At 43.7% G+C, this 27,455-nt stretch overlaps 1 protein-coding gene and 1 pseudogene across 1 annotated transcript in view; one reads left to right on the forward strand and one right to left on the reverse strand.

Annotated features, from left to right (window-relative positions):
- Positions 1–27,455, reverse strand: part of LOC140726043 (neoverrucotoxin subunit alpha-like) — an 86,979-nt gene that overhangs the window by 24,369 nt on the left and 35,155 nt on the right. The window contains exons 3-4 of the mRNA XM_073041938.1: positions 26,473–26,599; positions 23,413–25,547 (exon numbers count right to left, since the gene is read on the reverse strand). Of these exons, the coding sequence (XP_072898039.1) occupies positions 23,413–25,547; positions 26,473–26,560 (2,223 nt within the window). The 5' untranslated portion in view covers positions 26,561–26,599. The remainder of the gene's footprint in view (positions 1–23,412; positions 25,548–26,472; positions 26,600–27,455) is intronic.
- On the forward strand, positions 1,592–10,012 carry LOC140725860 (NCK-interacting protein with SH3 domain pseudogene; annotated as a pseudogene).

Raw genomic sequence — 27,455 nt, forward strand, 5'->3', positions numbered from 1 at the left:
GGAGGCACGGCCACTGTTGTTTCCCCCAGGTAGGCTGTCCCCCCAACAGTGCTCAAACAGGAGTACTTATTGTTAAGGGGGCCAGCCACAAGGGTACTCTCTAGTATCTGACTCTTGCCCTTTGCTCTCCTGAATGTTGCCCACTTACCTATCTCCCGAGGCCCCAGTGTGTCTACCTGCCTAAAGCTCTTATTTATCACCTCCTCACTCTGCCTGACCAGACGAAGGTCATCGAGCTGCATCTCCAGTTCCCTAACAATGTCCTTTAGGAGCTGCAGCTCGACGCATCTGGTGCAGATGTAGCCATCTGGGAGGCTGGGAGTCTTCCAGACTTCCCACATATGACACCGAGCACAGAACACAGGCCCCACACTCATAATTTCTGTTTGTATTCTGCACAAGTAATGTACCTCACCTCGACCCGTTATCGCTTAAACTCCATTGAGCCAAAGCCTTCCTACCCTGTCTCCCTCTACTGCGTTGCCCGTGAGAGTGTGTTAAGGGTGAAAGGCCAAACGCTTAAGGGGAACATGAGGGGAAACATCTTCACTCAGGTTTGTGAGAATCAAACCTGATAAAAGAGTTTCACCTCAAGTTCCCCTTAAACGTTTCACCTTTCACCCCCATGACCTCTGGTTGTAGTCCCACCCAACTTCAGTGGAAAAAGCCTGCTTGCATTCTCCTTATCGATACCCCTCATAATGTTGTATACCTCTATCATATAGCCATATAGCAATCACAGCACGGAAACAGGCCATCTCGGCCCTTCTAGTCCGTGCCAAACGCTTACTCTCACCTAATTCCATTGAACCATACTCAGCCCATAGCTCTCCATTCTTTTCCTGTCCATATACCTATCTAATATTACTTTAAATGACAATACCGAACCTGCCTCTACCACTTCCACTGGAAACTCATTCCACACAGCTACCACTCTCTGAGTAAAGAAATTCCCCCTCATGTTACCCTTAAACTTCCGGTTCATCTTTGAGGTTACTGACATTTTGGATTTGTTCAGAAATAGTAGCACGCACGTTTGAATTAACCCCTGAAAGGTTGGGAGGTTTGTGCGATGATCACTCCGTCGGAAGGTCAGTTATTTTAAGAAACTTTACTTCTTCATGATCACCTCAGAGAAGGTAATTCTCGGCTGCACTCTGCATCGGCAGATTCATCATTTCTTCAAAGAAATCGCTTAAAGGGGTGCTTAAGGAAATCTTCCTCTCTTCTCGCTTACATTGTAAATCGTTTGGACTTTTCAACTTACTACTTTAAGACTGTGCTTGAATGAGAACTCGCTAAAACCTGTTTCTGAGTATGACTATTTGTTCGATATAGCCGCATAACAGTTAACTTCCTGTTAAGCTTGTTTACTTTTCTATGTTTTCGAGTAGAGGTTAATAAATATCGTTAGTTGTTTATAAAACTTAACTCTATTTTATATTCATTGCTTCTGGTTTATAACATAAAATTGGGGGCACGTCAGGGTCTGTTCCAATTTGAAGCTTATTTGATTGTTCAATTATCGATTTCATTTGGAAAAGGGAGATACTCAATTCCTTTTTGTTTGATTGGTTTGTGGGTGGCTGCAATGGATATTGACAACTTCCTGGCATCGCCAACCCTGGTGGCTTTAGTGAAGGCAGAAAAGGGTGAGGTATTAGAGATTGCTAGAAGGTTGGACCTTAAAGGAATATTGACGGTTACAATGAAGCCGGTAATTCAGAGGAAAATCACAGAACACTATATAAATTTGGGAGATTTTGATGAAACGGAGCTAGATAGATTTTCTGTAAGTAAATTGGCGATCCAGTTACATCTGGGACAGGTAGCATTAGAAAAGCTTAGAGTGAAAGCTGAATTAAAACAAGAACAACTAGAAGCTGATTTGGAACGAAGTCGGTTAGAAGCTGAAGAGAAACAGAGGGAATTTGAGCTAGCGATAGCAAGGTTAAGGTCCGAGAAGCAGGTGTCTGGTTCTAAGAAACTGTTTGTTGCTAGTCAGGAAGTTAAATTGGCTCCTTCATTTAACGAGGTAGAAGTAGATAAATATTTCCAGCATTTTGAGACAGTTGCTCTGATTTCAGAGTGGCTGAAAGTGAAATGGCCATTGCTGTTACAAAGTGTAATTAAAGGTAAAGCACAAGTTTATACAGCTTTAAATGCTGAACAAGCACTTGATTATGATATTGTGTAGTTGTTGTGTGTTTTTTTTACGGAGTTCAGTCTAGTTTTTGTACTGTGTCATGTAACACCATGGTCCTGAAAAATGCTGTCTCATCTTTACTATGCACTGTACCAGCAGTTATGGTCGAAATGACAATAAAAGTGTCTTGATGTGACTTGACTTGAGCAGCATATACTAAAAGCTTATGAACTGCTTCCAGATGCTTATAGAGAAAGATTCAGAAATTTGAAGAAATCCGTGAACCAAGTGTATGTGGAATTTGCCGAAGACAAATCTGTATGTTTTGAGTGATGGATTACCTCTAAAAATGTGAATGGGGATTGGAAGACTTTGAAAGAGTTGATTTTAATGGAGGAATCTTAATGGAGCAATATCCTTGCTGGTAGGTTTGCTATCATGGTTCGGGAGGGTTTAAACTAATTTGCAAGGGGGATGGGACCCGGAGCGATAGAGCAGTGAAAGAAGTGCATGGAGTAAAGCCAGAGCTAACATATAGAGAGGGTTTGAGGAAAGAGAAGCAGAATAAAGGTATAAAGGTAGTAACGTAGAACAGACAAACAGACAGACAGACATACTTTATTGATCCCGAGGGAAATTGGGTTTCGTTACAGCCACACCACCAAGAATAGTGAAGAAATATAGCAATATAAACCCATAAATAATTAAATAATAATAAGTTAATCATGCCAAGTGGAAATTAGTCCAGGACCAGCCTATTGGCTCAGGGTATCTGACACTCCAAGGGAGGAGTCGTAAAGTTTGATGGCCACAGGTAGGAATGACTTCCTATGACGCTCAATGTTGCATCTCGGTGGAATGAGTCTCTGGCTGAACGTACTCCTGTGCCTAACCAGTACATTATGGAGTGGATGGGAGACATTGTCCAAGATGACATGCAACTTGGACAGCATCCTCTTTTCAGACACCACCGTCAGAGAGTCCAGTTCCATCCCCACATCATCACTGGCCTTATGAATGAGTTTGTTGATTCTGTTGGTGTCTGCTACCCTCAGCCTGCTGCCCCAGCACACAACAGCAAACATGATAGCACTGGCCACCATAGACTCATAGAACATCCTCAGCATCGTCCGGCAGATGTTAAAAGACCTCAGTCTCCTCAGGAAATAGAGACGGCTCTGACCCTTCTTGTAGACAGCCTCAGTGTTCTTTGACCAGTCCAGTTTATTGTCCATTCATATCCCCAGGTATTTGTAATCCTCCACCATGTCCACACTGACCCCTTGGATGGAAACAGGGGTCACCAGTGCCTTAGCCCTCCTCAGGTACACCACCAGCTCCTTCGTCTTTTTCACATTAAGCTAAAATCACATTAAGAAGGGCTAAAGTGTGTGTACTTCAATGCAAGAAGCATCGGGAACAAAGGTGATGAACTGAGAGCTTGGATACATACATGGAATTATGATGTAGTGGCCATTACGGAGACTTGGCTGGCACCAGGGCAGGAATGGATTCTCAATATTCCTGGATTTCAGTGCTTTAAAAGGGATGGGGGGGAGGGGAGGAGGGGTGGCATTACTGGTCAGGGATACTATTACAGCTGCAGAAAGGGTGGGTAATGTAGCAGGATCCTCTTTTGAGTCAGTATGGGTGGAAGCCAGGAACAGGAAGGGAGCAGTTACTCTACTGGGGGTATTCTATAGGCCCCCTGGTAGCAGCAGAGATACCGAGGAGCAGATTGGGAGGCAGATTTTGGAAAGGTGCAAAAATAACAGGGTTGTTATCATGGGTGACTTTAACTTCCCTAATATTGATTGGCACTTGATTAGTTCCAAGGGTTTAGATGGGACAGATTTTGTTAAGTGTGTCCAGGATGGATTCCTGTCACAGTATGTTGACAGGCCGACTAGGGGGAATGCCATACTAGATCTAGTATTAGGTAACGAACTGGATCAGGTCACAGATCTGTCAGTGGGTGAGCATCTGGGGGACAGTGACCACTGCTCCCTGACCTTTAGCATTATCATGGAAAAGGATAGAATCAGAGAAGACAGGAAATTTTTTTATTGGGGAAGGGCAAATTATGAGGCTACTATAAGGCTAGACCTTGCGAGTGTGAATTGCGATGATGTTTTTGCAGGGAAATGTAATATGGACATGTGGTTGATGTTTAAGGATCTCTTGCAGGATGTTAGGGATAAATTTGTCCCGGTGAGGAAGATAAAGAATGGTAGGGTGAAGGAACCATGGGTGACAAGTGAAGTGGAAAATCTAGTCAGGTGGAAGAAGGCAGCGTACATGAGGTTTAGGAAGCAAGGATCAGATGGGTCTATTGAGGAATATAGGGTAGCAAGAAAGGAGCTTAAGAAGGGGCTGAGAAGAGCAAGAAGGGGGCATGAGAAGGCCTTGGCGAGTAGGGTAAAGGAAAACCCCAAGGCATTCTTCAATTATGTGAAGAACAAAAGAATGACAGGAGTGAAGGTAGGACCGATTAGAGATAAAGGTGGGAAGATGTGCCTGGAGGCTGTGGAAGTGAGCGAGGTCCTCAATGAATACTTCTCTTCAATATTCACCACTGAGAGGGAACTTGATGACGGTGAGGACAATATGAGTGAGGTTGATGTTCTGGAGCATGTTGATATCAAGGGAGAGGAGGTATTGGAGTTGTTAAAATACATTAGGACGGATAAGTCACTGGGGCCTGACGGAATATTCCCTAGGCTACTCCACGAGGCGAGGGAAGAGATTGCTAGGATCTCTGGCTAGGATCTTTATGTCCTCGTTGTCCATGGGAATTGTCCCGGAGGATTGGAGGGAGGCGAATGTTGTCCCCTTGTTCAAAAAAGGTAGTAGGGATAGTCCAGGTAATTATAGATCAGTGAGCCTTATGACTGTGGTGGGAAAGCTGTTGGAAAAGATTCTTAGAGATAGGATCTATGGGCATTTAGAGAATCATGGTCTGATCAGGGACAGTCAGCATGGCTTTGTGAAGGGCAGATCGTGCCTAACAAGCCTGATAGAGTTCTTTGAGGAGGTGACCAGGCATATAGATGAGGGTAGTGTAGTGGATGTGATCTACATGGATTTTAGTAAGGCATTTGACAAGGTTCCACATGGTAGGCTTTTTCAGAAAGTCAGAAGGCATGGGATCCAGGGAAGTTTGGCCGGGTGGATTCAGAATTGGCTTGCCTGCAGGAGGCAGAGGGTCGTGGTGGAGGGAGTACATTCAGATTGGAGGGTTGTGACCAGTGGTGTCCCACAAGGATCTATTCTGGGACCTCTACTTTTTGTGATTTTTATTAACGACCTGGATGTGGGGGTAGAAGGGTGGGTTGGCAAGTTTGCAGACGACACAAAGGTTGGTGGTGTTGTAGATAGTGTAGAGGATTGTCAAAGATTGCAGAGAGATATTGATAGGATGCAGAAATGGGCTGAGAAGTGGCAGATGGAGTTCAACCCGGAGAAGTGTGAGGTGGTACACTTTGGAAGGACAAACTCCAAGGCAGAGTACAAAGTAAATGGCAGGATACTTGGGAGTGTGGAGGAGCAGAGGGATTTGGGGCTACATGTCCACAGATCCCTGAAAGTTGCCTCACAGGTAGGTAGGGTAGTTAAGAAAGCTTATGGGGTGTTAGCTTTCATAAGTCGAGGGATAGAGTTTAAGAGATTGGATGTAATGATGCAGCTCTATAAAACACTGGTTAGGCCACACTTGGAGTACTGTGTCCAGTTCTGGTTGCCTCAGTATAGGAAGGATGTGGAAGCATTGGAAAGGGTACAGAGGAGATTTACCAGGATGCTGCCTGGTTTAGAGAACATGGATTATGATCAGAGATTAAGGGAGCTAGGGCTTTACTCTTTGGAGAGAAGGAGGATGAGAGGAGACCTGATAGAGGTGTACAAGATATTAAGAGGAATAGACAGAGTGTACAGCCAGTGCCTCTTCCCCAGGGCACCACTGCTCAGTACAAGAGGACATGGCTTTAAGGTAAGGGGAGGGAAGTTCAAGGGGGATATTAGAGGAAGGTTTTTCACTCAGAGAGTGGTTCATGCGTGGAATGCACTGCCTGAGTCAGTGGTGGAGGCAGATACACTAGAGAAGTTTAAGAGACTACTAGACAGGTATATGGAGGAATTTAAGGTGGGGGGTGATATGGGAGGCGCGGTTTGAGGGTCGGCACAACATTGTGGGCCGAAGGGCCTGTAATGTGCTGTACTATTCTATGTTCTAATTTAAAAGGTGCATACCTGTTGACATAAGACTATACTTAAATGAGAGGGACAACGCTACATTGCAGGAAACTGCTAAATTAGCTGATGAGTATGCTTTAATCCATAAGAGTAAGTTTCCTCTGGGTAAAACTTTTAGAAAAAGTAGCTCGGATAGTCAAGGTAAACCAGAAATTAAATCAGAAGTTAGTGAGAAAGGTAAGGATGAAGGGAAACAAGTGAAGGAAAGACAGTTTGGTCCTATTTGGAATTATTGTAAGAAACCTGGTCACATAATAGCTGACTGTTTCCGATTGAAGAAGAAGGAGAAGGAGGCAGTCCCAGATGCTTGTGTGCAACATACTGAAACACCTGTAAATCTGCAGGGTTCGAGAAATTCAAAAGAAGCTTTGTCAGGGTCTGACCAAGTTAAGAGGGGATATGATCGTTTTATAACCAAAGGATTTGTATCCTTGAAAGAGGGGTCCACTCAGATGCCAATAAAAATTCTTAGGGATACAGGGGCTTCTGAGTCACTTATATTAGACAGTGTTTTAGAGTTCAGTAATAAGTCTGTCACTGGTGAGATAAATTATATGCGAGGTGTTGGGAGTGTCCTTATGCCTGTACATCTGCATAGAGTAGTTCTAAGGTCAAGGTTCGTTTCAGGACCTGTTAAAGTAGGGCTACAGCCCAGTTTACCCATTAGTGATTTTTTTTATCGTTAGGAAATGACCTAGCAGATGGACAAGTTTTTCCTGAAGTGCATTTGACAATTAAGCCAATCCCTGATGATCCAAAGATGAATTCTAACATGGAATCCTCCTGTGTTGTAACCTGAGCTATGGCCAAAAGGATTGCTGATGCAGATGGGTCTGTGCAGGATGGGTCTGCTACCTATAACCGTTCAACTCGGGATTCAAATTTTGATGATTTGTCAGAAACTTTCTTACCTTCCTTGTTTGATCAAGATTCTAGTAGTAAGTCTGACCATAATGATTAGTCTCTGTCTTGGAAGGATATTATGGCAGAGTAGAGTAGAGACCCTGAGATTGTCAAATTAAAAGAACAAGCTCTCTCAGATAGAGAAATTGAGAAGGTGCCAGTAGGGTTTTATTTCAAGAGTGGAGTGTTAATGAGGAAGTGGAAACCACCTATGATTCCTGCCAGTGAGGATTGGGCAGCTGATCACCAGCTAGTAGTTCCTAAAGTTTATAGAAATGAGATTTTGACTTTGGCTCATAGTATGCCCTTGGGTGGCCATCTAGGTGTGAAGAGAACTGTGAACAAGATTTCTAAACATTTTTACTAGCCTGTGTTAAGAAAAGACGGGGAGACTGTTTGCCGAGCCCAAGGGGAGGGAGAAGAAGCGCGAGCCGAGCACAGCACGAGCCCCCGAGCCCCAGGGAGGGAGAACGGAAGCAAGCCAGCGCGAGCCCGACGGACGAAGAGACCGAGGCCATTGCCGCCATGTACCGGGCTCTCTACACCTTCCACTCGGCCGAGCTGCATTCGCTGCTCTCCACGGCCGGCGAGAGCTTCGTTATCCTGGAGCGGAGCAACCAGCACTGGTGGCTGGCGTCCAAGAGCAGCACCGGGGAGGTGGGCTATATTCCCGCATCGTACATCCACAAGGACGAGTCAGATCAGCATGATCTGGTCCTACAGTCGATTGACCGAGCAATCGAGGCAATTCATAATGCAGCAATGAAAGCTGGTGGCAAATACAACCTGGAACAACGTGAAGTTCTACAGAAATTAATCCATCATCGAAAATTTACTGTTGCTCGAAAAGACCAGATTATGAGCCAGCAGAAGGTAAACTCCAAGCCTAATATGACTGAGAAGCAGGGAGAAACAGATCACCAGCCAGGTAGACAGGCCAAGATCCTGCCTGATCATTGCCCTTTTCTGTCAGAGTCACAGTCTCCAGAAGGCACTGTTTACCAGACCACAGCTCAGCACCGATGTGCAGCTCCAGTGGCTCCACAACAGCATGACAAACTTGGGGATTTGTACCCTTCCTCATCACATAAGCAAGAGACTGTAGAAGACTCCCCACAGAATGTGTCAACTATTTCGTCTGTGAGTACAGCTTCTCTTGATACCCTGTATACTGGCTCCTCCAACTCACCTGAACTGCAGCAGTCCACAGTCACTTCCAGTCCTTCGACAACCCCTCCACCCCTCCCAACTCCAAGCACTTTTTCTGCTCCTAAATATCCAACCAGCATCCCTCCCCGTGGAGACGCTACACCAGGACATTTGATCAATGCCTACAATCCCAGTGGCCCAGTGCAAGCATCCACTCTTATCGACTTGAATGCTGAAAATGTGCACTGTGCAAGTCAGGGCAAAGAGACTCCAGCAATGTCATCACCTGAAGCGGAGGCAGGCCAGCCTGTTGTCTCTGTTCCCAAAACTATTGGAGCCGAGCTGATTGAACTGGTTCGTAAGAACACAAATCTCAGCTATGAGATGTCACGCGTGGCAATTGGTGTGATGGTTGGACACATTCAGAGTTCAGTCCCTGCAGTGATGGATGTTATGGAGCAGATCTTGCTGTCGCTGGTGGAGAGCAAGGACCTTAGTTCAACATTACCCAGGGGTCAAGTTTGTCTAGATGAACAGCGGCTTGAAGTAATCTTTGCTGATCTGGCAAGGCACAAGAACGATACCCAGCAAAGGAGCTGGGCATTGCATGAGGATGAGAGCATCATCTCCTGTTACTTGGAGGAGCTGCCGGGTATTCTGACTGATGCAGATCCAGAAGTCTGTAAAAGAATGATAAAGAAGAATCACTTTGAACCAGTTCTCTCACTCATTGCTTATCATCAGATGGAACACAGGGTGGCATTGAGGTTGTTCTTACTGAAATGCTTTGGAGCCATGGGCAATCTGGATGCAGCCATCATCTCCACATTGTCAAACTCTGTGCTACCAATGGAACTTGCACGGGATATGCAATCTGACACCAAAGAACACCAGAAGCCGTGTTACTCTGCATTGCTGCTGACCATGGTGTTTTCCATGGGGGAGCCATTACCATATCATCATTATGAACATCTGAATTCAGACTTCATTCAGTTTCTCCTGGATGTGATTGAGGACGGACTACTCTCTGATTCCACTGAACAGCTTCCAGACTTTTTCACGAATGTACTGCTTTCTTTCAATCTCCACATGCTTGTGCCATCGAACAATATCATCATGAAAATGCTAGCTAAACGGGAAAATGTGAAGGTGTTCACTGAAAAGTTATTGCTTCTGTTAAACCGAGCAGATGATCCAGTTAGTATCTTCAAGCACCAGCCCCAGCCACCACACTCAGTTCTCAAATTTCTGCAGGATGCGTTTGCAGACAAAGATACAGCGAGAATTTTCTACTGAACTGACATGATGGTGATGATCGACATAATCGTGCGGCAGACTTCTGACCTCTCACTGGGAGAAAAGATCAGAATGGAGTACCTCTCACTGATGCACGCCATCATCCGTACAACTGATTACACGTGCAACCGACATCGCCTCTCCGATCTGCAGGGCACCTTCCAGCGAATTTTGGCTGAGGAGGAAAATGACCAGGCATGCCAGATGGACAAACTGATCATCAATGAGATTTGCAAAGAATTTCCAGATTTTGCCATCGAGAACTAACTCGGGAATCATTGTGCCAAAAGAGTTTTCAGGATGCAATATGCAAACACTTGGAAGATTTGTTGGTGTGGTCTATTGCTAAATTCTGATCCCCATTTGACAGTGTGCTTTGTATTTGCAACTGAACCCAAAGCCTTCTGCAGCCTTGGAAAAGTTCTGAATCCTTTGTCTTCCCCATTTGCTACAGAAATGGTGGAGCATTGTGACTGACCGATGTTGCTAGACTATATAGATTGCTATTGTGTCCAGAATATCAGTAACTCTAAAGTAGAAGAGCCATGCCATATGGCAATAACCACTGAACAGGGAGAGTAGAATGTTGGTTGAGAGGGTTTAATGGACTTTGGCATCTAACATTTCTCCAAGTTTCCTGGAGCTGAGCTGACCAGCCAGATCTTTAGCATAGCAGTTAGAATATTTCACAAAAGGACCATCCGGACATATATAGTGGGGATACCATGCGTTATAAAGCCGCAATGAGTTTTGGGCATTGCAGGCGTTAGATAGATAGATAGATAGATACTTTATTCATCCCCATGGGGAAATTCAACCTTTTTTCCAATGTCCCATACACTTGTTGTAGCAAAAACTAATTACATACAATACTTAACTCAGTAATAATATGATATGCATCTAAATCACTAACTCAAAAAGCATTAATAATAGCTTAAAAAAAAAGTTCTTAAGTCCTGGCAGTTGAATTGTAAAGCCTAATGGCATTGGGGAGTATTGACCTCTTCATCCTGTCTGAGGAGCATTGCATCGATAGTAACCTGTCGCTGAAACTGCTTCTCTGTCTCTGGATGGTGCTATGTAGAGGATGTTCAGGGTTTTCCATAATTGACCGTAGCCTACTCAGATAACAGTTTGGTGATCTCACCTTGACTTTGCTAAAGTAACATCCACCTCTCTATATTTATGATTGGAAATTAAAAAATTTAGCCGATTATTTACTGAATGTTAAGTTTGCTGTTTTGGTGGAGTTGACAACTGTCACTCTGACAGCTTGTGTTGGTAGTTGTGGTGGGAACAGGGTACCATGCTACAGTCTGCCAAGGTTCTCACAGTGGCACACACAACTTGAGTGAGTGGTGCCAATACTTTTCTCTGGGATCTCAGTGTCAGGCAACTATAAAAGAATGTAGTGTTCAGGGATTTCATTTACTGCCCTCAATAGTGTGAGGAGGAGGGTGTGGTTGGGGACTCCACACCAATCTTGACTGTGTGTGCTCAGGATCAGGTTAAAGACAGGAGTGTAATTGGAGATGAGTTGATCAGTCACTTGGGCATTTTGATCAGTCCTGCCATTTCCTGTTTAACATACTGCCCACAATCGGCAGTGTCCGAATGCACCACTTTTCTGCTGCTGTCATCTGCATAGCTAGCAAGGAAACATGGGAATGAATCAGGAAAATTGAATGTTTGAAAGTATTGTGGTATGATCTGACCGCAGCTTAAAGGCCACTCAAACATGGCTCTTCTTTATCTGTGTGGACATGTGCTCTGGGTGTGCCAGCAGCTTTCTGTGTCCAAACTCTGCTCAGTATTCTCTGGCTCACACTGCTGTTTGCCAGCTTTAACAAAGTGCTTAACATTTAAATAGCCTTAAGTGAATGGTGATAAAGGTGTTGGTCTGGGGTAAAGTGAGTACACAGTCACTGACTGCCTGCTCGTGTTCTTACAGAGTAGGAGCAAACCAAGCTGTAGTCTGACCTCTGAACAGATCGGCAGTGAGGTTATTGGTGGGCCCGTTACCTGCAGGTACTCACCCCTCCCAGCTTCCAGTGCTACTTGTTATTCAGTATTTCCCTATTTCTCTTCGTTATAATTAAAAAGATGTGGTGAAATTTTGTCCAACTTGTCATATTTGTCAAGCTGTGGGTAAACCTAATCAAGTTACCCCAGTGGCCCCACTGCAACCTCTTCCTGCATTTAGTGAACCGTTTTCCAAAGTAATTGTAGATTGTATAGGCCCATTGCCAAAAACTAAAGCTGGCCATGAATATTTGCTGACCATCATGTGCACCGCATCTAGGTTTCCAGAGGAAATACCTCTCAGGAATATAAAAGCTAAAACTGTGACAAAGGCTCTTTTGAAATTCTTTACTTTATTTGGGTTGCCTAAAGAAATCCATTCTGATCAGGGAAGTAATTTTATAGACAATAGGTGCAGAAGTAGACCATTCGGCCCTTCGAGCCTGCACCGCCATTTTGAGATCATGGCTGATCATCTACTATCAATACCCGGTTCCTGCCTTGTCCCCATATCCCTTGATTCCCCCATCTATAAGATACCTATCTAGCTCCTTCTTGAAAGCATTCAGAGAATTGGCCTTCACTGCCTTCCGAGGCAGTGCATTCCAGACCCCCACAACTCTCTGGGAGAAGAAGTTTTTCCTTAACTCTGTCCTAAATGACCTACCCCTTATTCTCAAACCATGCCCTCTGGTACTGGACTCTCCCAGCATCTGGAACATATTTCCTGCCTCTATCTTGTCCAATCCCTTAATAATCTTATATGTTGCAATCAGAACCCCTCTCAATCTCCTTAATTCCAGCGTGTACAAGCCCAGTCTCTCTAACCTCTCTGCGTAAGACAGTCCTGACATCCCAGGAATTAACCTTGTGAATTTACACTGCACTTCCTCTACAGCCAGGATGTCCTTCCTTAAGCCTGGAGACCAAAACTGTTATGTCTGGGTTTTTCCAACAGGAAGTTTATAAAATAGGAGCTAAATAGACTACGTCATCTGCCTACCATCCAGAGTCACAAGGGGCCTTAGAAAGATTCCATTATACCCTTAAAACAATGATGAGGACATTTTGTGTTGAAAATGAGAAGGATTGGGATGAAAGCATTCATTTGTTTGCAGTAAGGAAGTCAGTGCTGGACTCCCTAGGCTTTAGTCGTTTTGAACTTGTGTTTGGACACAGAGTTTGAGGACCTCTGGCATTGTTAAAGGAACAGTGGGTTAACAAGGAAGTACATACTAATTTGCTGGAATGGCAGTGCAGGCTTGAAGGGCTGAATGGCCTACTCCTGCACCTATTTTCTATGTTTCTATTATGTTTTAAAATTTAAGGAGAGATTGGTAAATATTTGCAGCTTAGCCAGGGAAAATTTAAAGTCTGCTCAGGAAAGAATGGAAACTTGGTATGACAAGGAAGCTAGAATGAGGTCATTTAAGCCTGGCAATAAAATGTTGGCTCTTTTCCCAGTGCAAATAACCCCTTTACAAGCTAAATTTCATGATCTTTATGAGATTTTATCTAAAGTTAATGATGTGGACAATGTGGTAAAAATACCAGATTGAAGAAGGCCAATGCAGCTTTATGATAAAACCATATTATGGGAAAGAGTCTGCTACTATGACTATTGAGGTCAATAATAATGAGTCTAATCCGTCCGGGAACTTGGTGGATGATCCATCTGAGGCTGATTTTAAACCAAACATTATTTCTGCCAGACTACCAAACGCAACAATTCCGGAAAATATTGATGGGAAATTGGCTCATTTACAGCCAGAGCCGAGGCAGCAAATGAAGCAGTTAATTTAGAAGTATAGGTATTTATTTCCAGACGTTCCTAAATGAACTACAGTAGCTTCACATGATGTAGATGTTGGGAATGCCAAACCCATAAAAAGCAACATCCATATCAGATGAACATGGAAAAATGTGCACTTGCCAAACAAGGAATCAGGTATATGTTAGAAAATATTATTATTAGAACTTCTACATTGAATTGAAGTTCACCTTGTAACATAGTGCCTAAACTAGATGGTAGTATTCGGTTTTGTGCTGATGACAGGAAGGTGAATGCTGTAACAAAATGTGCATATCCAACCCCTAGGGTAGATGATTGTGTGGACAAAGTTGGAAAAGCAAAGTTTCTCACCAAAATTGATTTGTTAAAAGGGTATTGGTGTGTTCCACTGACGGATAGAGGTAGAGAGATTTCTGCATTTGTAACGCCATCTGAGTTATATGAATATAATGTTCTACCATTTGGAATGAAGGATGCACCCAGAAGTTTCCAGAGAATGATTAATTCTGTGATTCATGGGTTGAACCATACGGATGCCTATACTGATGATTTAGTTACAGGGAATGACACTTGGGAAGCACATGTCACTGCAGTGGAGAAACTATTTGAAAGGCTTTCAAAAGCTAACCTAACTATTGACTTAGCTAAAGGGGAATGTGGTCATGCGACTGTGACCTACCTTGGTTATAATGTAAATCAGAGTCTGGTTTGGGAAAATGGTTAATGAAACTCCAATTCAACAATGGAGATTGACTTTGTAATATGATTGATTAACATCAGTACAGACAAAATCTGCAATGCAGATGTTGGATTTACGATGTTTTTTAGTGTTATTTTAATATTTGTATACAGTCCTGCTGTATATTAGTTTGTAAGATGATGTATGAATATTTCTATGTATATTATGTATCTTGTAGATTTCATACAATTTCTATATTTTTTGTAAATAGTAGTTAAAATTTTGCTCATGATAGACCAAAATTTTCTCTTTTTGGAGGGAGGTGTTACATGCCCACAGTTTGATCTGGGACAGTGGGATGATGTAATGGTCTTGTGACTGGAATGATGTCATTGTCTCATGACCGTAGGGTGATGGTATGTCACGTGATGGCATGGTACTTACTCAAAGCCGCCATTGTGACGCAGTTAATTTTTTTATTTTGCTGCATAGAGTTTGCTGCTGGTTGGTTATAGAGAATGGCATTCGGTTTTTGATTGCGCAGTTGTTTTACTGTCGAGAGAGAGAGGAAGTGAAGACATTACCAACATCACATGAACCCAAAGGATTTGGGCAATGCCAATGACGTCTGGTTCATCTTTGAGGTAACTGACATTTTGGATTTGTTCAGAAATAGTGGCACGCATTAAATTGAATTAACCCCTGAAAGGTTGGGAGGTTTGTGCGATGATCACTCCGTCGGAAGGTCAGTTATTTTAAGAAACTTTACTTCTTCATAATCACCTCAGAGAAGGTAATTCTCGGCTGCACTCTGCATCGGCAGATTCGTCATTTCTTCAAAGAAATCAGTTAAACGGTCGCTTAAGAAAGTCTTTCTCTCTTCTCGCTTACATTGTAAATCACTTGGACTTTTCAACTTACTACTTTAAGACTGTGCTTGAATGAGAACTCGTTAAAACCTGTTTCTAAGTTCGACTGTTTGTTCAATGTAGCCGCATAACGGTTAACTTCAGGTTAAGCTGTTTGTTTACTTTTCTATGTTTTCGAGTTGAGGTTAATAAATATCGTTGGTTGTTTATAAAACCTGACTCAATTTTATATTCATTGTTGCTGGTTCATAACAGTAGCGTCTGAGGAAAAAGGAGGATTGGTGTGTACAGGGAAGTGGGATCAAAGGGAGATGGAGAATCCAAGGACCCAAGAGCTGACAGTGGAGATTGAGAGACACGGGACTGCAGAGTGGTGATAGGGGTAGGGGAGACTGGGGCAGCATGTAAAGTCTCTGTGAGTTGCCGTACGGTCCAAGAAAGTTAGAGATCAGTCCACCGGACTACCACTGCACCCCCTTTGGAAGTCTCAGGTCTGGGACTCTTCATCAGAATTGATTCTCTTTCTATATCAGCTGCCTGACCTGTGGAATATTTCCAGTATTGTCTGTTTTTAGTTTGGATTTCCAGTATCAGCAACTTTCATCTCCAGACGACCAGACTAGAACACAGAATGAACAAACTCCTGCTCCGGATGTGCAAAGATGGTCACTCTCCAGCTTGAAGTGTTCAGCAGTGGACAAGGGGAGAGATGAAACAGCAGCTTTGGATAGGGCATGAATTCATCAGAATGATTAGGGATCGAGTGCCTGGACAGTTTATATAGTCCATTCCTAATTTACTCTGTTGAGAACAGAAGGTGGAGGAGACATCCGGAAGTAATGTTTAAGACAATTAAAGGACTGTTAGTGGGAATTGAGGATCTGAGTTAGAGGGAAGGTTAGTAGTTTAGCCCCTTATTCCTGGAGTGTAGGAGGTGAGGGGAGATTTGATAGAGGTATACAAGATTGTGAGGGGTATAGATAGGGTAAATGCAAGTACGTACTTTCACCGAGGCTGTATGAGACTAGAACTAGAGGTCATGGGTTAACAGTGTGGAACAGGCTGCCAGCCGATGTGGTGGATGCAGGTTTGATTGCAACATTTAAGAAAAGTTTGGATAGTAAATGGACGGGAGGGAATGCAGGGCCTCCGTCCAGGTGTAGGTCAATGGGATGAAGCAGAATAACAGTTAGGCATGGAATAGATGGGCTGAAGGGCCTGTTTCTGTGCTGTAGTGCTCTATGACTCTGACCTGTGAGGTGAACTGGAGTGTTGTGCTGAGGAAGCAGAGGGGTGCATCTGGTTCAGAGAACAGTAAGACACAGGCTGTAGAATCGGTCTCACGGTGATCAGTCTCACTCCATTTCCTACCTATTGACGTGTCTATCCAACAGCCTCTGAAATGCCACTGTTGTATCTGCTTCCAATCCCACCCCGGCAGCCCAATATCACAATGTTAGACCTCTCCCGATTTGCATTGGGCAGGACAGTGGCATCTGGTCATCAAAATGGTCCGAAGCAGAGTTTTTATTCAGTGTGGTTTGTAACTCCTATCAAGGGACAAACTACAAACAACATTCGTAACTACTTGTTTTCATATGCAGACACCGACGTTCCCTCCAATTATTTTTTACAGCTACACGGACCAACCGTCGCTCTGAGTGGGAAATTTTTACACGGCTTTAAAACTGCACAGCACTTTAAATGTCTTTGTTGAAAAATCACACACTTCTGATTTTTTTATGAATTGAAGGGTATAATCAAATACAGTTTAACACAGAAAATATTTCACATTTTGTAATCTTTTTCTCGCTGCGTGACAACAAAGGCTGTGAGCACGGGAGCATTTCAGTTACTGCGTGGCTGTGCACCTGCGCAGCTTTGAGGAACAGTGAAGGCATTGTTCAAGTTTGAAAAGTCACTGCAACCTCTGGTGAATGTGGATATCTCTCCCAGGACAAGATGTTGTCTTCCCCAGAAATTGCTCAAAGTTTGCACAAGCCGTTCATTAATCAATCTTAGGACAACTATAAAGTTTAATTCAAGATTTCCAAGATTCAAAGGACATTTCTTATCAAACTATGTATGTAGTATAAACCCCAGAGATTCATCTTCCCACAAACAGCCATGAAACAAAGAAAACCACGGAACCCTTTCAAAGAAAAACGTCAAACCCACCCACGTGTAAAAAGATACAAATGGCGTGAATGGCAGGAAAGCGAGCGAGGAACACAGAATATAAACACAAAATTGAAAGAATGCAGACATATTCAGTTCAGTTCAGTCTAGCACTGTGTTGTTCATTATCTGCGGGCTGTCCTGGTCAAAAACACCAAAATAGCAACAATAAAAGAGCGAGCTGAAACCAGAAATTTTCAAATTTGCTGTGATTTCAGTAAGTGAAATATTTGTAACAATACAGTGTCTGTCAGGTTTCCATGATTTACTATGCAGTACTAACCATGTAATTTCATCAGAAGAATGGTGCTGTGGTAAGTTGTAGAACACGTCAGAATGGATAACGTTTGGTTCAGCTGATGTATCACTGTGCTCATGCTGTTGGGATGGGATATTCATCAGACTCCAATGGGTTCCAGGTGATCAGTCTGAAATCTGACATGTGAGCATCACGTTAAACTGGAATAGTTGCTGTTCAGGGACGAGGTGTTTCCAGAAATGTGAAAGGTCAGGGCAGTAAATGCAAGGGAGCCCAGAGGTCAAGAGATCTGGAGGATTGGTTAAAGAGGTACAAGATTGGCAGAGGACAGAAGGACAGCAAATGTGAGAGCTTTGCTCAGGAAGGGTAGCAGGGATAAACCAGTCTTATCTCAGTAGTTGGTACGCTATGGTGGGAGAGGGGTGCTAATGAATAGGTTTCATTTACATTTGCATAGTCAGTAATTAGTTACAGATTGTCAGAGAAACGGGTGGAGAGGAGATCTCCCTTGACCAATTTGATTGAATGTTTTGAAGGGGTAACAAATGTACTGATGTGATAGCTGTAGTCTTGGACAAGGCCACATGAGGGAAAGATCTGAAAAGATGATAGCCTGTGGGATCCAGAGCAAATTGATTCCAAAATTACTTTGTTAAGAGAAGGGAAAGTGTGACATTGTGAGATTGTGTTTCTGATTGGAAGTCTGTGACCAGCTGATGGAGAGCAGGTTAGTCTTTGGGATTATTGATAATATTGAACAGTTGGGGAGATGGGCAGAGGAAGGGCAGGTGGAATTTGCTGCAGATAGAGCGAGGTGATGTATTTTGGGATTACGAGTAAGTCGATAATGTACACAAAGAATGTAGCATGCAAGGCATTGTTGAGAAACAGTAAGACCTTGGTGTACAAGTTCAAGGATCTCTAAAGGCTGTGACAGTACAGAAGCCAAAGGGGGTTCTTGCCTTCACACTCCATGTCGGAGATTATCAGGGAAGAGTGGTTACAGGACAGTTGATAAACCGTTTGTCATGAGCAGCTGGAGTATTGCGCACCGTCCTGGCTGCCACACTGCAGGGATGATGTGACCGGACTGCAGAGAGCAGAGTGGGGTCTCCAGGTTGTTGGAACTTGAGGAGGGACCGCAGAGTCTTTGCTTTCCTTGGACAACACAAAGCTCAGAGGGCAGCTGATAGAGTTACGCACTACGTTGAGGGCAGCAAGAGGTATTATAAATCTTTCCTGAAAACACTCTCCTGAATGAGACGGATTGTCTTTAAGGTAAGGAGTAGAAGATTTAGAGTGGATCTGAGGAAAAACCTTTTGACCCAGAGGGCGGTTGGAATCTGGAACACACTGCTGAAGGCAGAGAATCTCACACTTAAAACGTACTGTATTTAGATCAGCAGTTCAAATACCTGAATGGGAAGGTATAGACGGCTACAGACAGACTGATAGATAGATAGATAGATAGATAGATACTTTATTCATCCCCATGGGGAAATTCAACATTTTTTCCAATGTCCCATACACTTGTTGTATCAAAACTAATTACATACAATACTTAACTCAGTAATAATATGATATTCATCTAAATCACTTTCTCAAAAAGCATTAATAATAGTTTTTTAAAAAAGTTCTTAAGTCCTGGTGGTTGAATTGTAAAGCCTAATGGCATTGGGGAGTATTGACCTCTTCATCCTGTCTGAGGAGCATTGCATCGATAGTAACCTGCCGCTGAAACTGCTGTGTAATGAGATCAATGCAGGTTGTACTAACTGGCTAGCATGGACACAGAGAAGGGCCTGTTTCTCTATTGACTGACTATATTTGATAAAGACAATACAAAGCGATTTTCTTGCTGCCCTGCAGGCCGTTGTGTGGATGGGTTTGAGGGCAGAGTTGTGCTCTCTCTGGTGGGGTAACGATTGTCTTAGGCAAACTCTGGTCTTCTCCATTCCAATTGACAGGAGCTGCAGGCTGGGCAGGTGCCACAACAGTGCAGTGAGGGGTGGTGAGGTGACCCTCACTCCCGTCACACGTTTGGATACAGACATCTGCCTCGTTTCCATGTGAGCCATTGGTCAGGATGTGCATCTCATCAGTCATTTTATGACCATCCACCCGAAGCCTCACAGAGGGGATAAACATGGAATTGGAGACTCACTACTGGGTGAAATAATATACAGAGATTGAGAATACAGAGTGTCAGAGTACAGGGAAAGACCTTTCAGTCCATCGAGTCTGTACAAGAGCAGCCCAGATGATCCCACAATTTCCTATTTCATTTTCATTATTTCCCGGCTCCTTTGTAAACGTCCCAGTGAAACCTGCTCTAAATCGAATTTCATTCCAATGACTTGCCACCCAGCTGTATATTGATGTCTGGTCCCTTGAAGGCTCTCTTGTGAATGTTTCTGGAGAGCACATGGGGACTTCTGTTGTCCTTTCCTCTGAGGCAGACTCCACATAGAGATTATCTATGATAATTATCTCATCATTCATCTGATGACAGTGCCCAGGAGTCAGAGGTGCTGTTCTGTCAGTGGTGAGAACAGGGAGTGGGTAGGAGGGAGCTGAGATCTCTTGCCCATTTCATTTGTCCATCTCATTGTGATGGTGACCTCAAAGTGAAATGTGTCTGTGAGGTGAGGAGTTCCTCTGGGTTACCGTCACTTTTGCCACACTCACCGAGTCCTGGTGAGGTTGATACGTCCTCTGGAACTTGCCCTGAGGTGCTCAGTGTTGCAAATGTTTCCAGTTTACCTTGTGGGATGAGCCTTCCTTCCATCTTTCCAAAGGAATGTTAGAGGAGGAAGGTAAAGCAAACCCCAGACAGAAAATAAAGAGGACATCAACATGTGGGGCTCACTGTGGCTGTGGAGAGGTTCAGAGGCTGAGACAGGACATTGACCATCGAAGGGGAATGACTGAATCACTCAGATAGACTTGGAGGCACCAACGTTCTCCATTCTGAATAGAATCTCCCTGCAACAAGCTCAGAGTCCTTAGTGGTGTCTCTGAAGTCAATAATAAATCGTGTGGGAACAGTTCCTTCCTTCAAGCACAGGCTGTCAAGGCCACATCTGGGATCGAGAGGTAGATGGGACTGAATGGAGATGTTCTGTCCTGTCGATGGTTTCAGATGTAAACCCACCATTCCCAGGAATTTCCCACATTTATTAAATTTCTTAGCTTTCCTGAGCACAAAGGCTGTTGGTCAAAGTCCAGTTACCCTGTTGCATTAGTGGGAGCTGCAGGAACAGAGCTTTCCTTGGAGTGCATCTCTGAGTACTGCTCTCCTCACTGCTCAATCTTGCATCTCCTGTGGCAGATTTCAAGGTATCGTCTTTCTGGTGTGAATTGTTTCAATGTCTCTGTTTCAGATTCTCAGCATCTGCAGGTTTTTGTGACAAGGTTTATTCTGAGCCTTCAGTAAAACTGGATCTACCAGTTCCAATTCCTGAAGCATCTATACCCAAATGCTTGTGCTCCTGAACCTCCTTTAGATTCATGTCCTTTAGACTATATTGCAGGTCAAGAGGTTAATTGGTTACTGTCAATTTTCCTCCCCCAACCCAGTGTTGGTGTTTGATGGAAGAATTAACATCAATACAGGAAGTGTAGGAAGAACTCAGCTGGTCAGGCAGCATCTGTGAAGGAACCATCTGTGTTTCATTTGCTCTAATGTTGAGATATTCCAAACAAATGCCTCTGAAGCTTCCGACAAAGGTCACGGTTCTGAAACATTAACTGTTTTGCTCTCACCAGATGTTACCTAACCCACTGAGTGGGTCCAACATTTTCTGTTTTAATTTTATATTTTCAACATCTGTAGTTTTTCTCACTTTCCTTTACAGGAGATTGAGTGGGTGGGTTGACATTTGACTGGGAGTCAATGTCAGGGAATATCAGGGAAATGGGTTGATTTGAAAGCCAGCATCGTGTCAGTGAGCTGAACTGCTCATACCTTCTGTAACAATAGATGGAAAATATTGCCCTTTCTTTCCCACCTTCACTTCAGGTCGTGATGGTGAGAGGTTCTCTGGGCTAGGATTGGGATGAGGTGATGACTGAATGTGAGTGCCCCACCCATCTGTTAAAGGAGGTCAGCATGAGGATGGAAGATGTACTGTCAAACTCTGAGGGTAGATGGGAGAGGAGAATGGAGGTGAATTAGAATCAGCAGATAGTTCATCGGCTGGGTGAAACTTTGGCTCCCCAAATTAGGAAAAGCTGAACTGATTGCTACTTATTTATCAGCAGACCTCCGATCAAAAATTGGAGAAAATTTGTTTTTGAAGATTGCTTGAACATCTTTCTTTCCTATCACTGGATTTTGCTTCTTACCCCCTGATAACTGCTTCCTGTTGATGAACTCTCCAATAACTCCGCCTGTTTCTTGACCGTCGTCAGAGACTGAATTCGGTCCAGGCACCCTGGTTTTCCTTCATCTTTCTCAGACTGAATCAGGAGGTCAATGTAAGCTGGTGTGGATAACGGGTTTGGTCTCAGAGCTATTTCTTCAAGTCTTCTATTGCTCTCGGATAATTGGATAATCAACTCCAGCACTGAATTCTGAACCCCCTCAAACTCCTGCTGAAGCTTCTCCATGATCTTCTCCTGTGTCATCTTCTCACCATAGGCTTTCTCATACTTTTCTTTTACATCACCCAGTGTCCTCTTCTCCTTTCTTGTCACATGGACATACTTGTACTTTTCCCTTGAGTGACTAAGCAAGCCACATTTACCAGGACAGACTGTGCAATTTCCCCAAATATCCATTGCTACACACCAATATTTTAAAATAGACACAGCGTAAGTACAGGGATCGTGGCAAGTAAATTCACATTTCTTACAGACGTTTACTGTCGAAGCATTTGATCCAAGATCCTTCTTTTCTGTATGTGTGACATCAACTTCAATCTCAAAGGCTTTATTTTCATCCAGCTGCTCCAGGACCTGTTTGGTTTTCTTTAGTTCCTCCAGTTGGGTCAGCCCGACTTGGATCTGTTCCTGCAATCCCTTCACTGCAGCTTCCAGCTGCTTACATTCCCTCAAAATCTCTTTGGTCAAAACTAAACATCTTGGTGCCATTGTGTTGAGAGCTCTAAAGAATTTCTTCATATTGTTAATTCCCATCTTCCAGAACATTGCATCAAAGTTATCATCATCTTCCTCTTCCCCACTGTCATCCGATCCCTTGTTGGTAGCGTTTCCAGAGGCTGAACGCTGGGCAAATATGACGGAATTGTTAAACTTGAAGTGAACTGGCACCCCATTTTTATCCTTGGGACATGGTACCTCAGCTACTTTCAAAGCCTCCAGAACTGGGGGGCGTTTTCCATCTGCAAAAGACACCAGAATCTGAATGTTCTCTGTAATATCTTTGCCAAAAATAGAAAGAATTGAATCAAAGACATATTTCTGTGTCTGAGTCAGGCGAGCCAAAGATGCTTGAGTAACAAAACATATGGCATCAATCTGATCAACCCCCTGTGGGGAAGAGAAAAACTCTCGAATGTTGTCCGTAATCTCCCTATCTCGGCTTATCCCCCTGGTATCTCCGAATCCTGGTGTATCAATGATAGTCAGTGAGTAATTGATGTTAAATCCCACCTGATGGTGTAGTTTGTAGGCAGTGATGGTGGATGTCTGACTTTCAGCCTGAGACCTTCCTGTCTCTTCCTGTATTAACATGTATCTGAAGTTGTCACCCCATTCCACACCCAATATGTAATTGATCATCCCATTGATAAGGGTCGTCTTTCCTGACCTTGTTGCTCCCAAAACCATAATTGTCTTCATGGTGCGGTTTATGCCGGGTTTTCCAAAGGAGCAATTCACAAGATGTTTGGACTTACCAAATACCTCCTTCTGCAGGTTCAGCATGTAAATGGAAGGGTTTCCTGGAGATATTAATCGGCCTTCTGTGGGATGTTTCTGGTGTATTCCCTTCGTTACTTCTCCAATTTTTATTAAAACCTCTTCACTTGGTACACTGGAACCTGCTTCTCCACAGTCAGCAGACACTCGGACTCTGTAATCTGTTTGAGGTTTCAATCCCATTAAGTTATACCAACATTCATTGTCTGTTGTCTTTACTTCTGTCCACAATCGAGACTCTGTGTTGGACGTAACTGATGTTTCTTCTCTATATTCAATCCTGTACTGAACTATTTCAACACCAGCTCCAATATGACTTGGTCTATCCCAGGACAGTGTTGCAATTGGTGAACAATCCTGGAAGATCAGTTTACCAGGTGAACTTGTCGGAAGTGTGAACTGTGTAGAACTATCACTGGCCTTACTAGCCCCTACCTTGGTCACAGCTTGGTATTGGAAATTATATTCCTGATGTGGCTGTAACCCAGATATTGTAAAAGACTCGGATTTACCTTGTGTATCCAGAGTTGTCCATTCTTCCTGCTGGGTACCTTTGTACTCTATCTTGTAGCCCACAATCTCACCCATACCATATCTAGGAGGGTATAACTGCAATGTCACACTGTCATGTGTTGTTCCACCAACCACAGGTCTCTGGGGCTGTGATGGGGGTTCAAAGCATCGGTTCTTTATACACGCATCCTCGTACAGGTAAATAGATGTTCCTATCTGGTTGTCATCTTTCACAGAAGCAACAAGGAATTTTATGTTCCTATCTGATTTGTTGGCCTTGGCAAATTCCAGGAATAACTGAGATTGTTCCTTCATCTTTCGTTTTACAATCTCTGAGTGAAACCACTGCTCACCGTGTTGTGTTGCACTGTCTCCATCAGCAGGAGTTGGTGCCTGTATCTTCGGAGCTGTGTGAGATTGGAGGTAATTGATGGTCTCTGACAGATAGACATCCTCCTGATGCAATGTTGTAAAGGTGAAGCAAACCACATAGTCCATTGCATGATCCATCAATTCATCCTCCAACTCACTCACTATTTTCACAGAAGGTACATCATTGAATATCCTGAGATAATGTCCCACTAACTTCATCTCTCTTTCCTTGTCATCCAGCCATGTGATCAGTGACTGGTGTCTGAATGGTGAATCTTCCTTGTTCTTCAGTATATCCACGAGTAACTCTTCCTCACCCCTACCTCCCCGGATGATTGGAAGATCTCTCGCTAAATTCTGCTGGAAAACTAGTTTGTATTCCTGACACAACTCTCGGAATTTCACTATCCTGTCCCTGACCTCGGGAAACTGAATGGCAGCTCTGTCTTTCTCCATATTATTGCATCTCATCACTGCCTCGCCGAGCTGTTCCAGGACACGCTGGCAGTGACTGATCAATCCCACATTTACCTCTCTCACCAGCTGAGCAGCTTTTGAGTCCAGTTTACTGAGAGGGTAAAGCCAGACTGTCATGGGCACCGCATGCTCCCCACGTGGTCCCAGTAAGCTTGGGAGTCTTGCATAGGTACTGACGGCATCTTGGAATGTGGTGGGGTTGCTCTTCAGTGAGAAATCCCCGTAAAAGGTGCAGTTAAATTTCTCCACATTTGATTTTTGTTCTTCTGTCATTTTTAAGGAGCCCTCACCCTCAATGGAAATCTTTGGCAGACGTTTAATGGTCATCTCCATATTACCCTGGATATCCTGCAATTTCTCTGCTGAGGAAACCATTTGATCAAACACAAAAAAAGCCTGGGCTCCATACAGCACTGCTGTGATGACATGGGTGGCTGAGCCCTCGTCAAACACACTCGGATAGGTGATATTCTGTCTCCCTAAATGGCTCATGGTCAGTTGTTCAAACCGGGTTGTTGTTTTGTACTGAAGGGTAACTCGTGTTTGTTGCTTTGATTCCTTTGTGTCACTGAGATATTTTGCAGACCCTTTCACTTCCACAAGCCCACACAAGAGACTTGCTTTCATCGAACCCGACACATTAAGTGCAGAGCATTTCTCATCCATGCTGTCTGATGCAATGATGTGAAACTCAGTGCTGGGCTGATCACGAGAGCTGACGTTGCTTTGGAGTGTCTGTAAATCCCACAGTGTGATGCCTGAGGGATAAAACAGTAATAACAGTCATTAAATTGAGCTAAAGTGTGTAAGTCAACAGTGTGGATAATGTTAATTTAGTGGATCAGCACACCAGCATTTGCAGAGTCTCTTGTGTTTGTATTTAGCCAATCATCTATCCGCACTGGATGTACTTTGTACTGAGTGTACAATGCTTTGCACCTACTGAACTAAATATTTCACTGGTTTACAACAGGTTACTTCTCATGCCAGAACATTTCCCCTCACCCCGGAGACAACTGGCATCACACTTCCTCACCACCTGGTCCAAAACCCGATTCCAGTTCCACCCTTCTGTGGCGGGAATGTCATTGGCAACATCAGCTTGTGCCTGAACGTTGTCCAGGCCTTGCTGTGTGTAGACATGGTCTGTCTGTATGCTGTGCAGTTGCAATGGATTTGAACAATGCACATTATCAGTGAATATCCCCACTGCTAGCCTTATGGGAGAAACAATATCATTTCACAGCAATGGAGGATGGTTGTTCTCAGGGAAAAGTCTCTGTGGAATTGCTATCAGCTGCTGATGAGGTTCAACTGCATGGAGCACATGGACCTTATGAGTGACACGTAACACAAGGCCACAAGCTGTTTAACTGCCACATTAAACCATTGCCTGTTCCCTGTCTGACATGTTCCCTTCCTCATCTCCATCACTCCTCACTTCCTTGCCTAGTGGAGACTTGTCAGATGGAGACTTACCTGCAAGTGGCTGTTACCAATCTGTTTTTGTCAAGCGGTTCTGAATGATGTTGAAATCGGCCATGCCACAATTCAGGATGTTTTCCCCAGACTACCCGTATTCCTTTACATAACCAAAGAGTTTGGTGACTATCCTGAGATTGGTAACCGGAATCAACTGCCCTGTATTGACCTCTACTGATTGATATGATTGTATTCCAGTACCTGGGATCAGAGTGTCTGACCGGCAGTCGTACAGCATTCCCAACTGGAAAGGACGGCCCACAGTCGCCAGTTGCATGACCTCACTCATGACTGCAGCAGGAACTGGAGACTCGGCAACAACAGTGACCTGAAATCCAAGATATAGTTACATAGAAAATGCTGAATTCAGCCGGCACACACGGGGTAATGTTTTACATAGAAAATGCTGAATTCAGCCAGCACACATGGGGTAATGTTTTACATAGAAAATGCTGAATTCAGCCGGCACACACGGGGTAATGTTTTACACAGAAAATGCTGAATTCAGCCGGCACACACGGGGTAATGTTTTACACAGAAAATGCTGAATTCAGCCGGCACACACGGGGTAATGTTTTACATAGAAAATGCTGAATTCGGCCGGCACACATGGGGTAATGTTTTACATAGAAAATGCTGAATTCGGCCGGCACACACAGGGTAATGTTTTACACAGAAAATGCTGAATTCAGCCGGCACACACGGGGTAATGTTTTACATAGAAAATGCTGAATTCGGCCGGCACACACAGGGTAATGTTTTACACAGAAAATGCTGAATTCAGCCGGCACACACGGGGTAATGTTTTACATAGAAAATGCTGAATTCGGCCGGCACACACAGGGTAATGTTTTACACAGAAAATGCTGAATTCAGCCGGCACACATGGGGTAATGTTTTACATAGAAAATGCTGAATTCAGCCGGCACACACGGGGTAATGTTTTACATAGAAAATGCTGAATTCAGCCGGCACACATGGGGTAATGTTTTACATAGAAAATGCTGAATTCAGCCGGCACACATGGGGTAATGTTTTACATAGAAAATGCTGAATTCAGCCGGCACACACGGGGTAATGTTTTACATAGAAAATGCTGAATTCAGCCAGCACACATGGGGTAATGTTTTACATAGAAAATGCTGAATTCAGCCGGCACACACGGGGTAATGTTTTACACAGAA

The sequence above is a fragment of the Hemitrygon akajei genome, chromosome 4 (genome assembly GCF_048418815.1).
Source record: "Hemitrygon akajei chromosome 4, sHemAka1.3, whole genome shotgun sequence".
NCBI classification, from domain to species: domain Eukaryota; kingdom Metazoa; phylum Chordata; class Chondrichthyes; order Myliobatiformes; family Dasyatidae; genus Hemitrygon; species Hemitrygon akajei.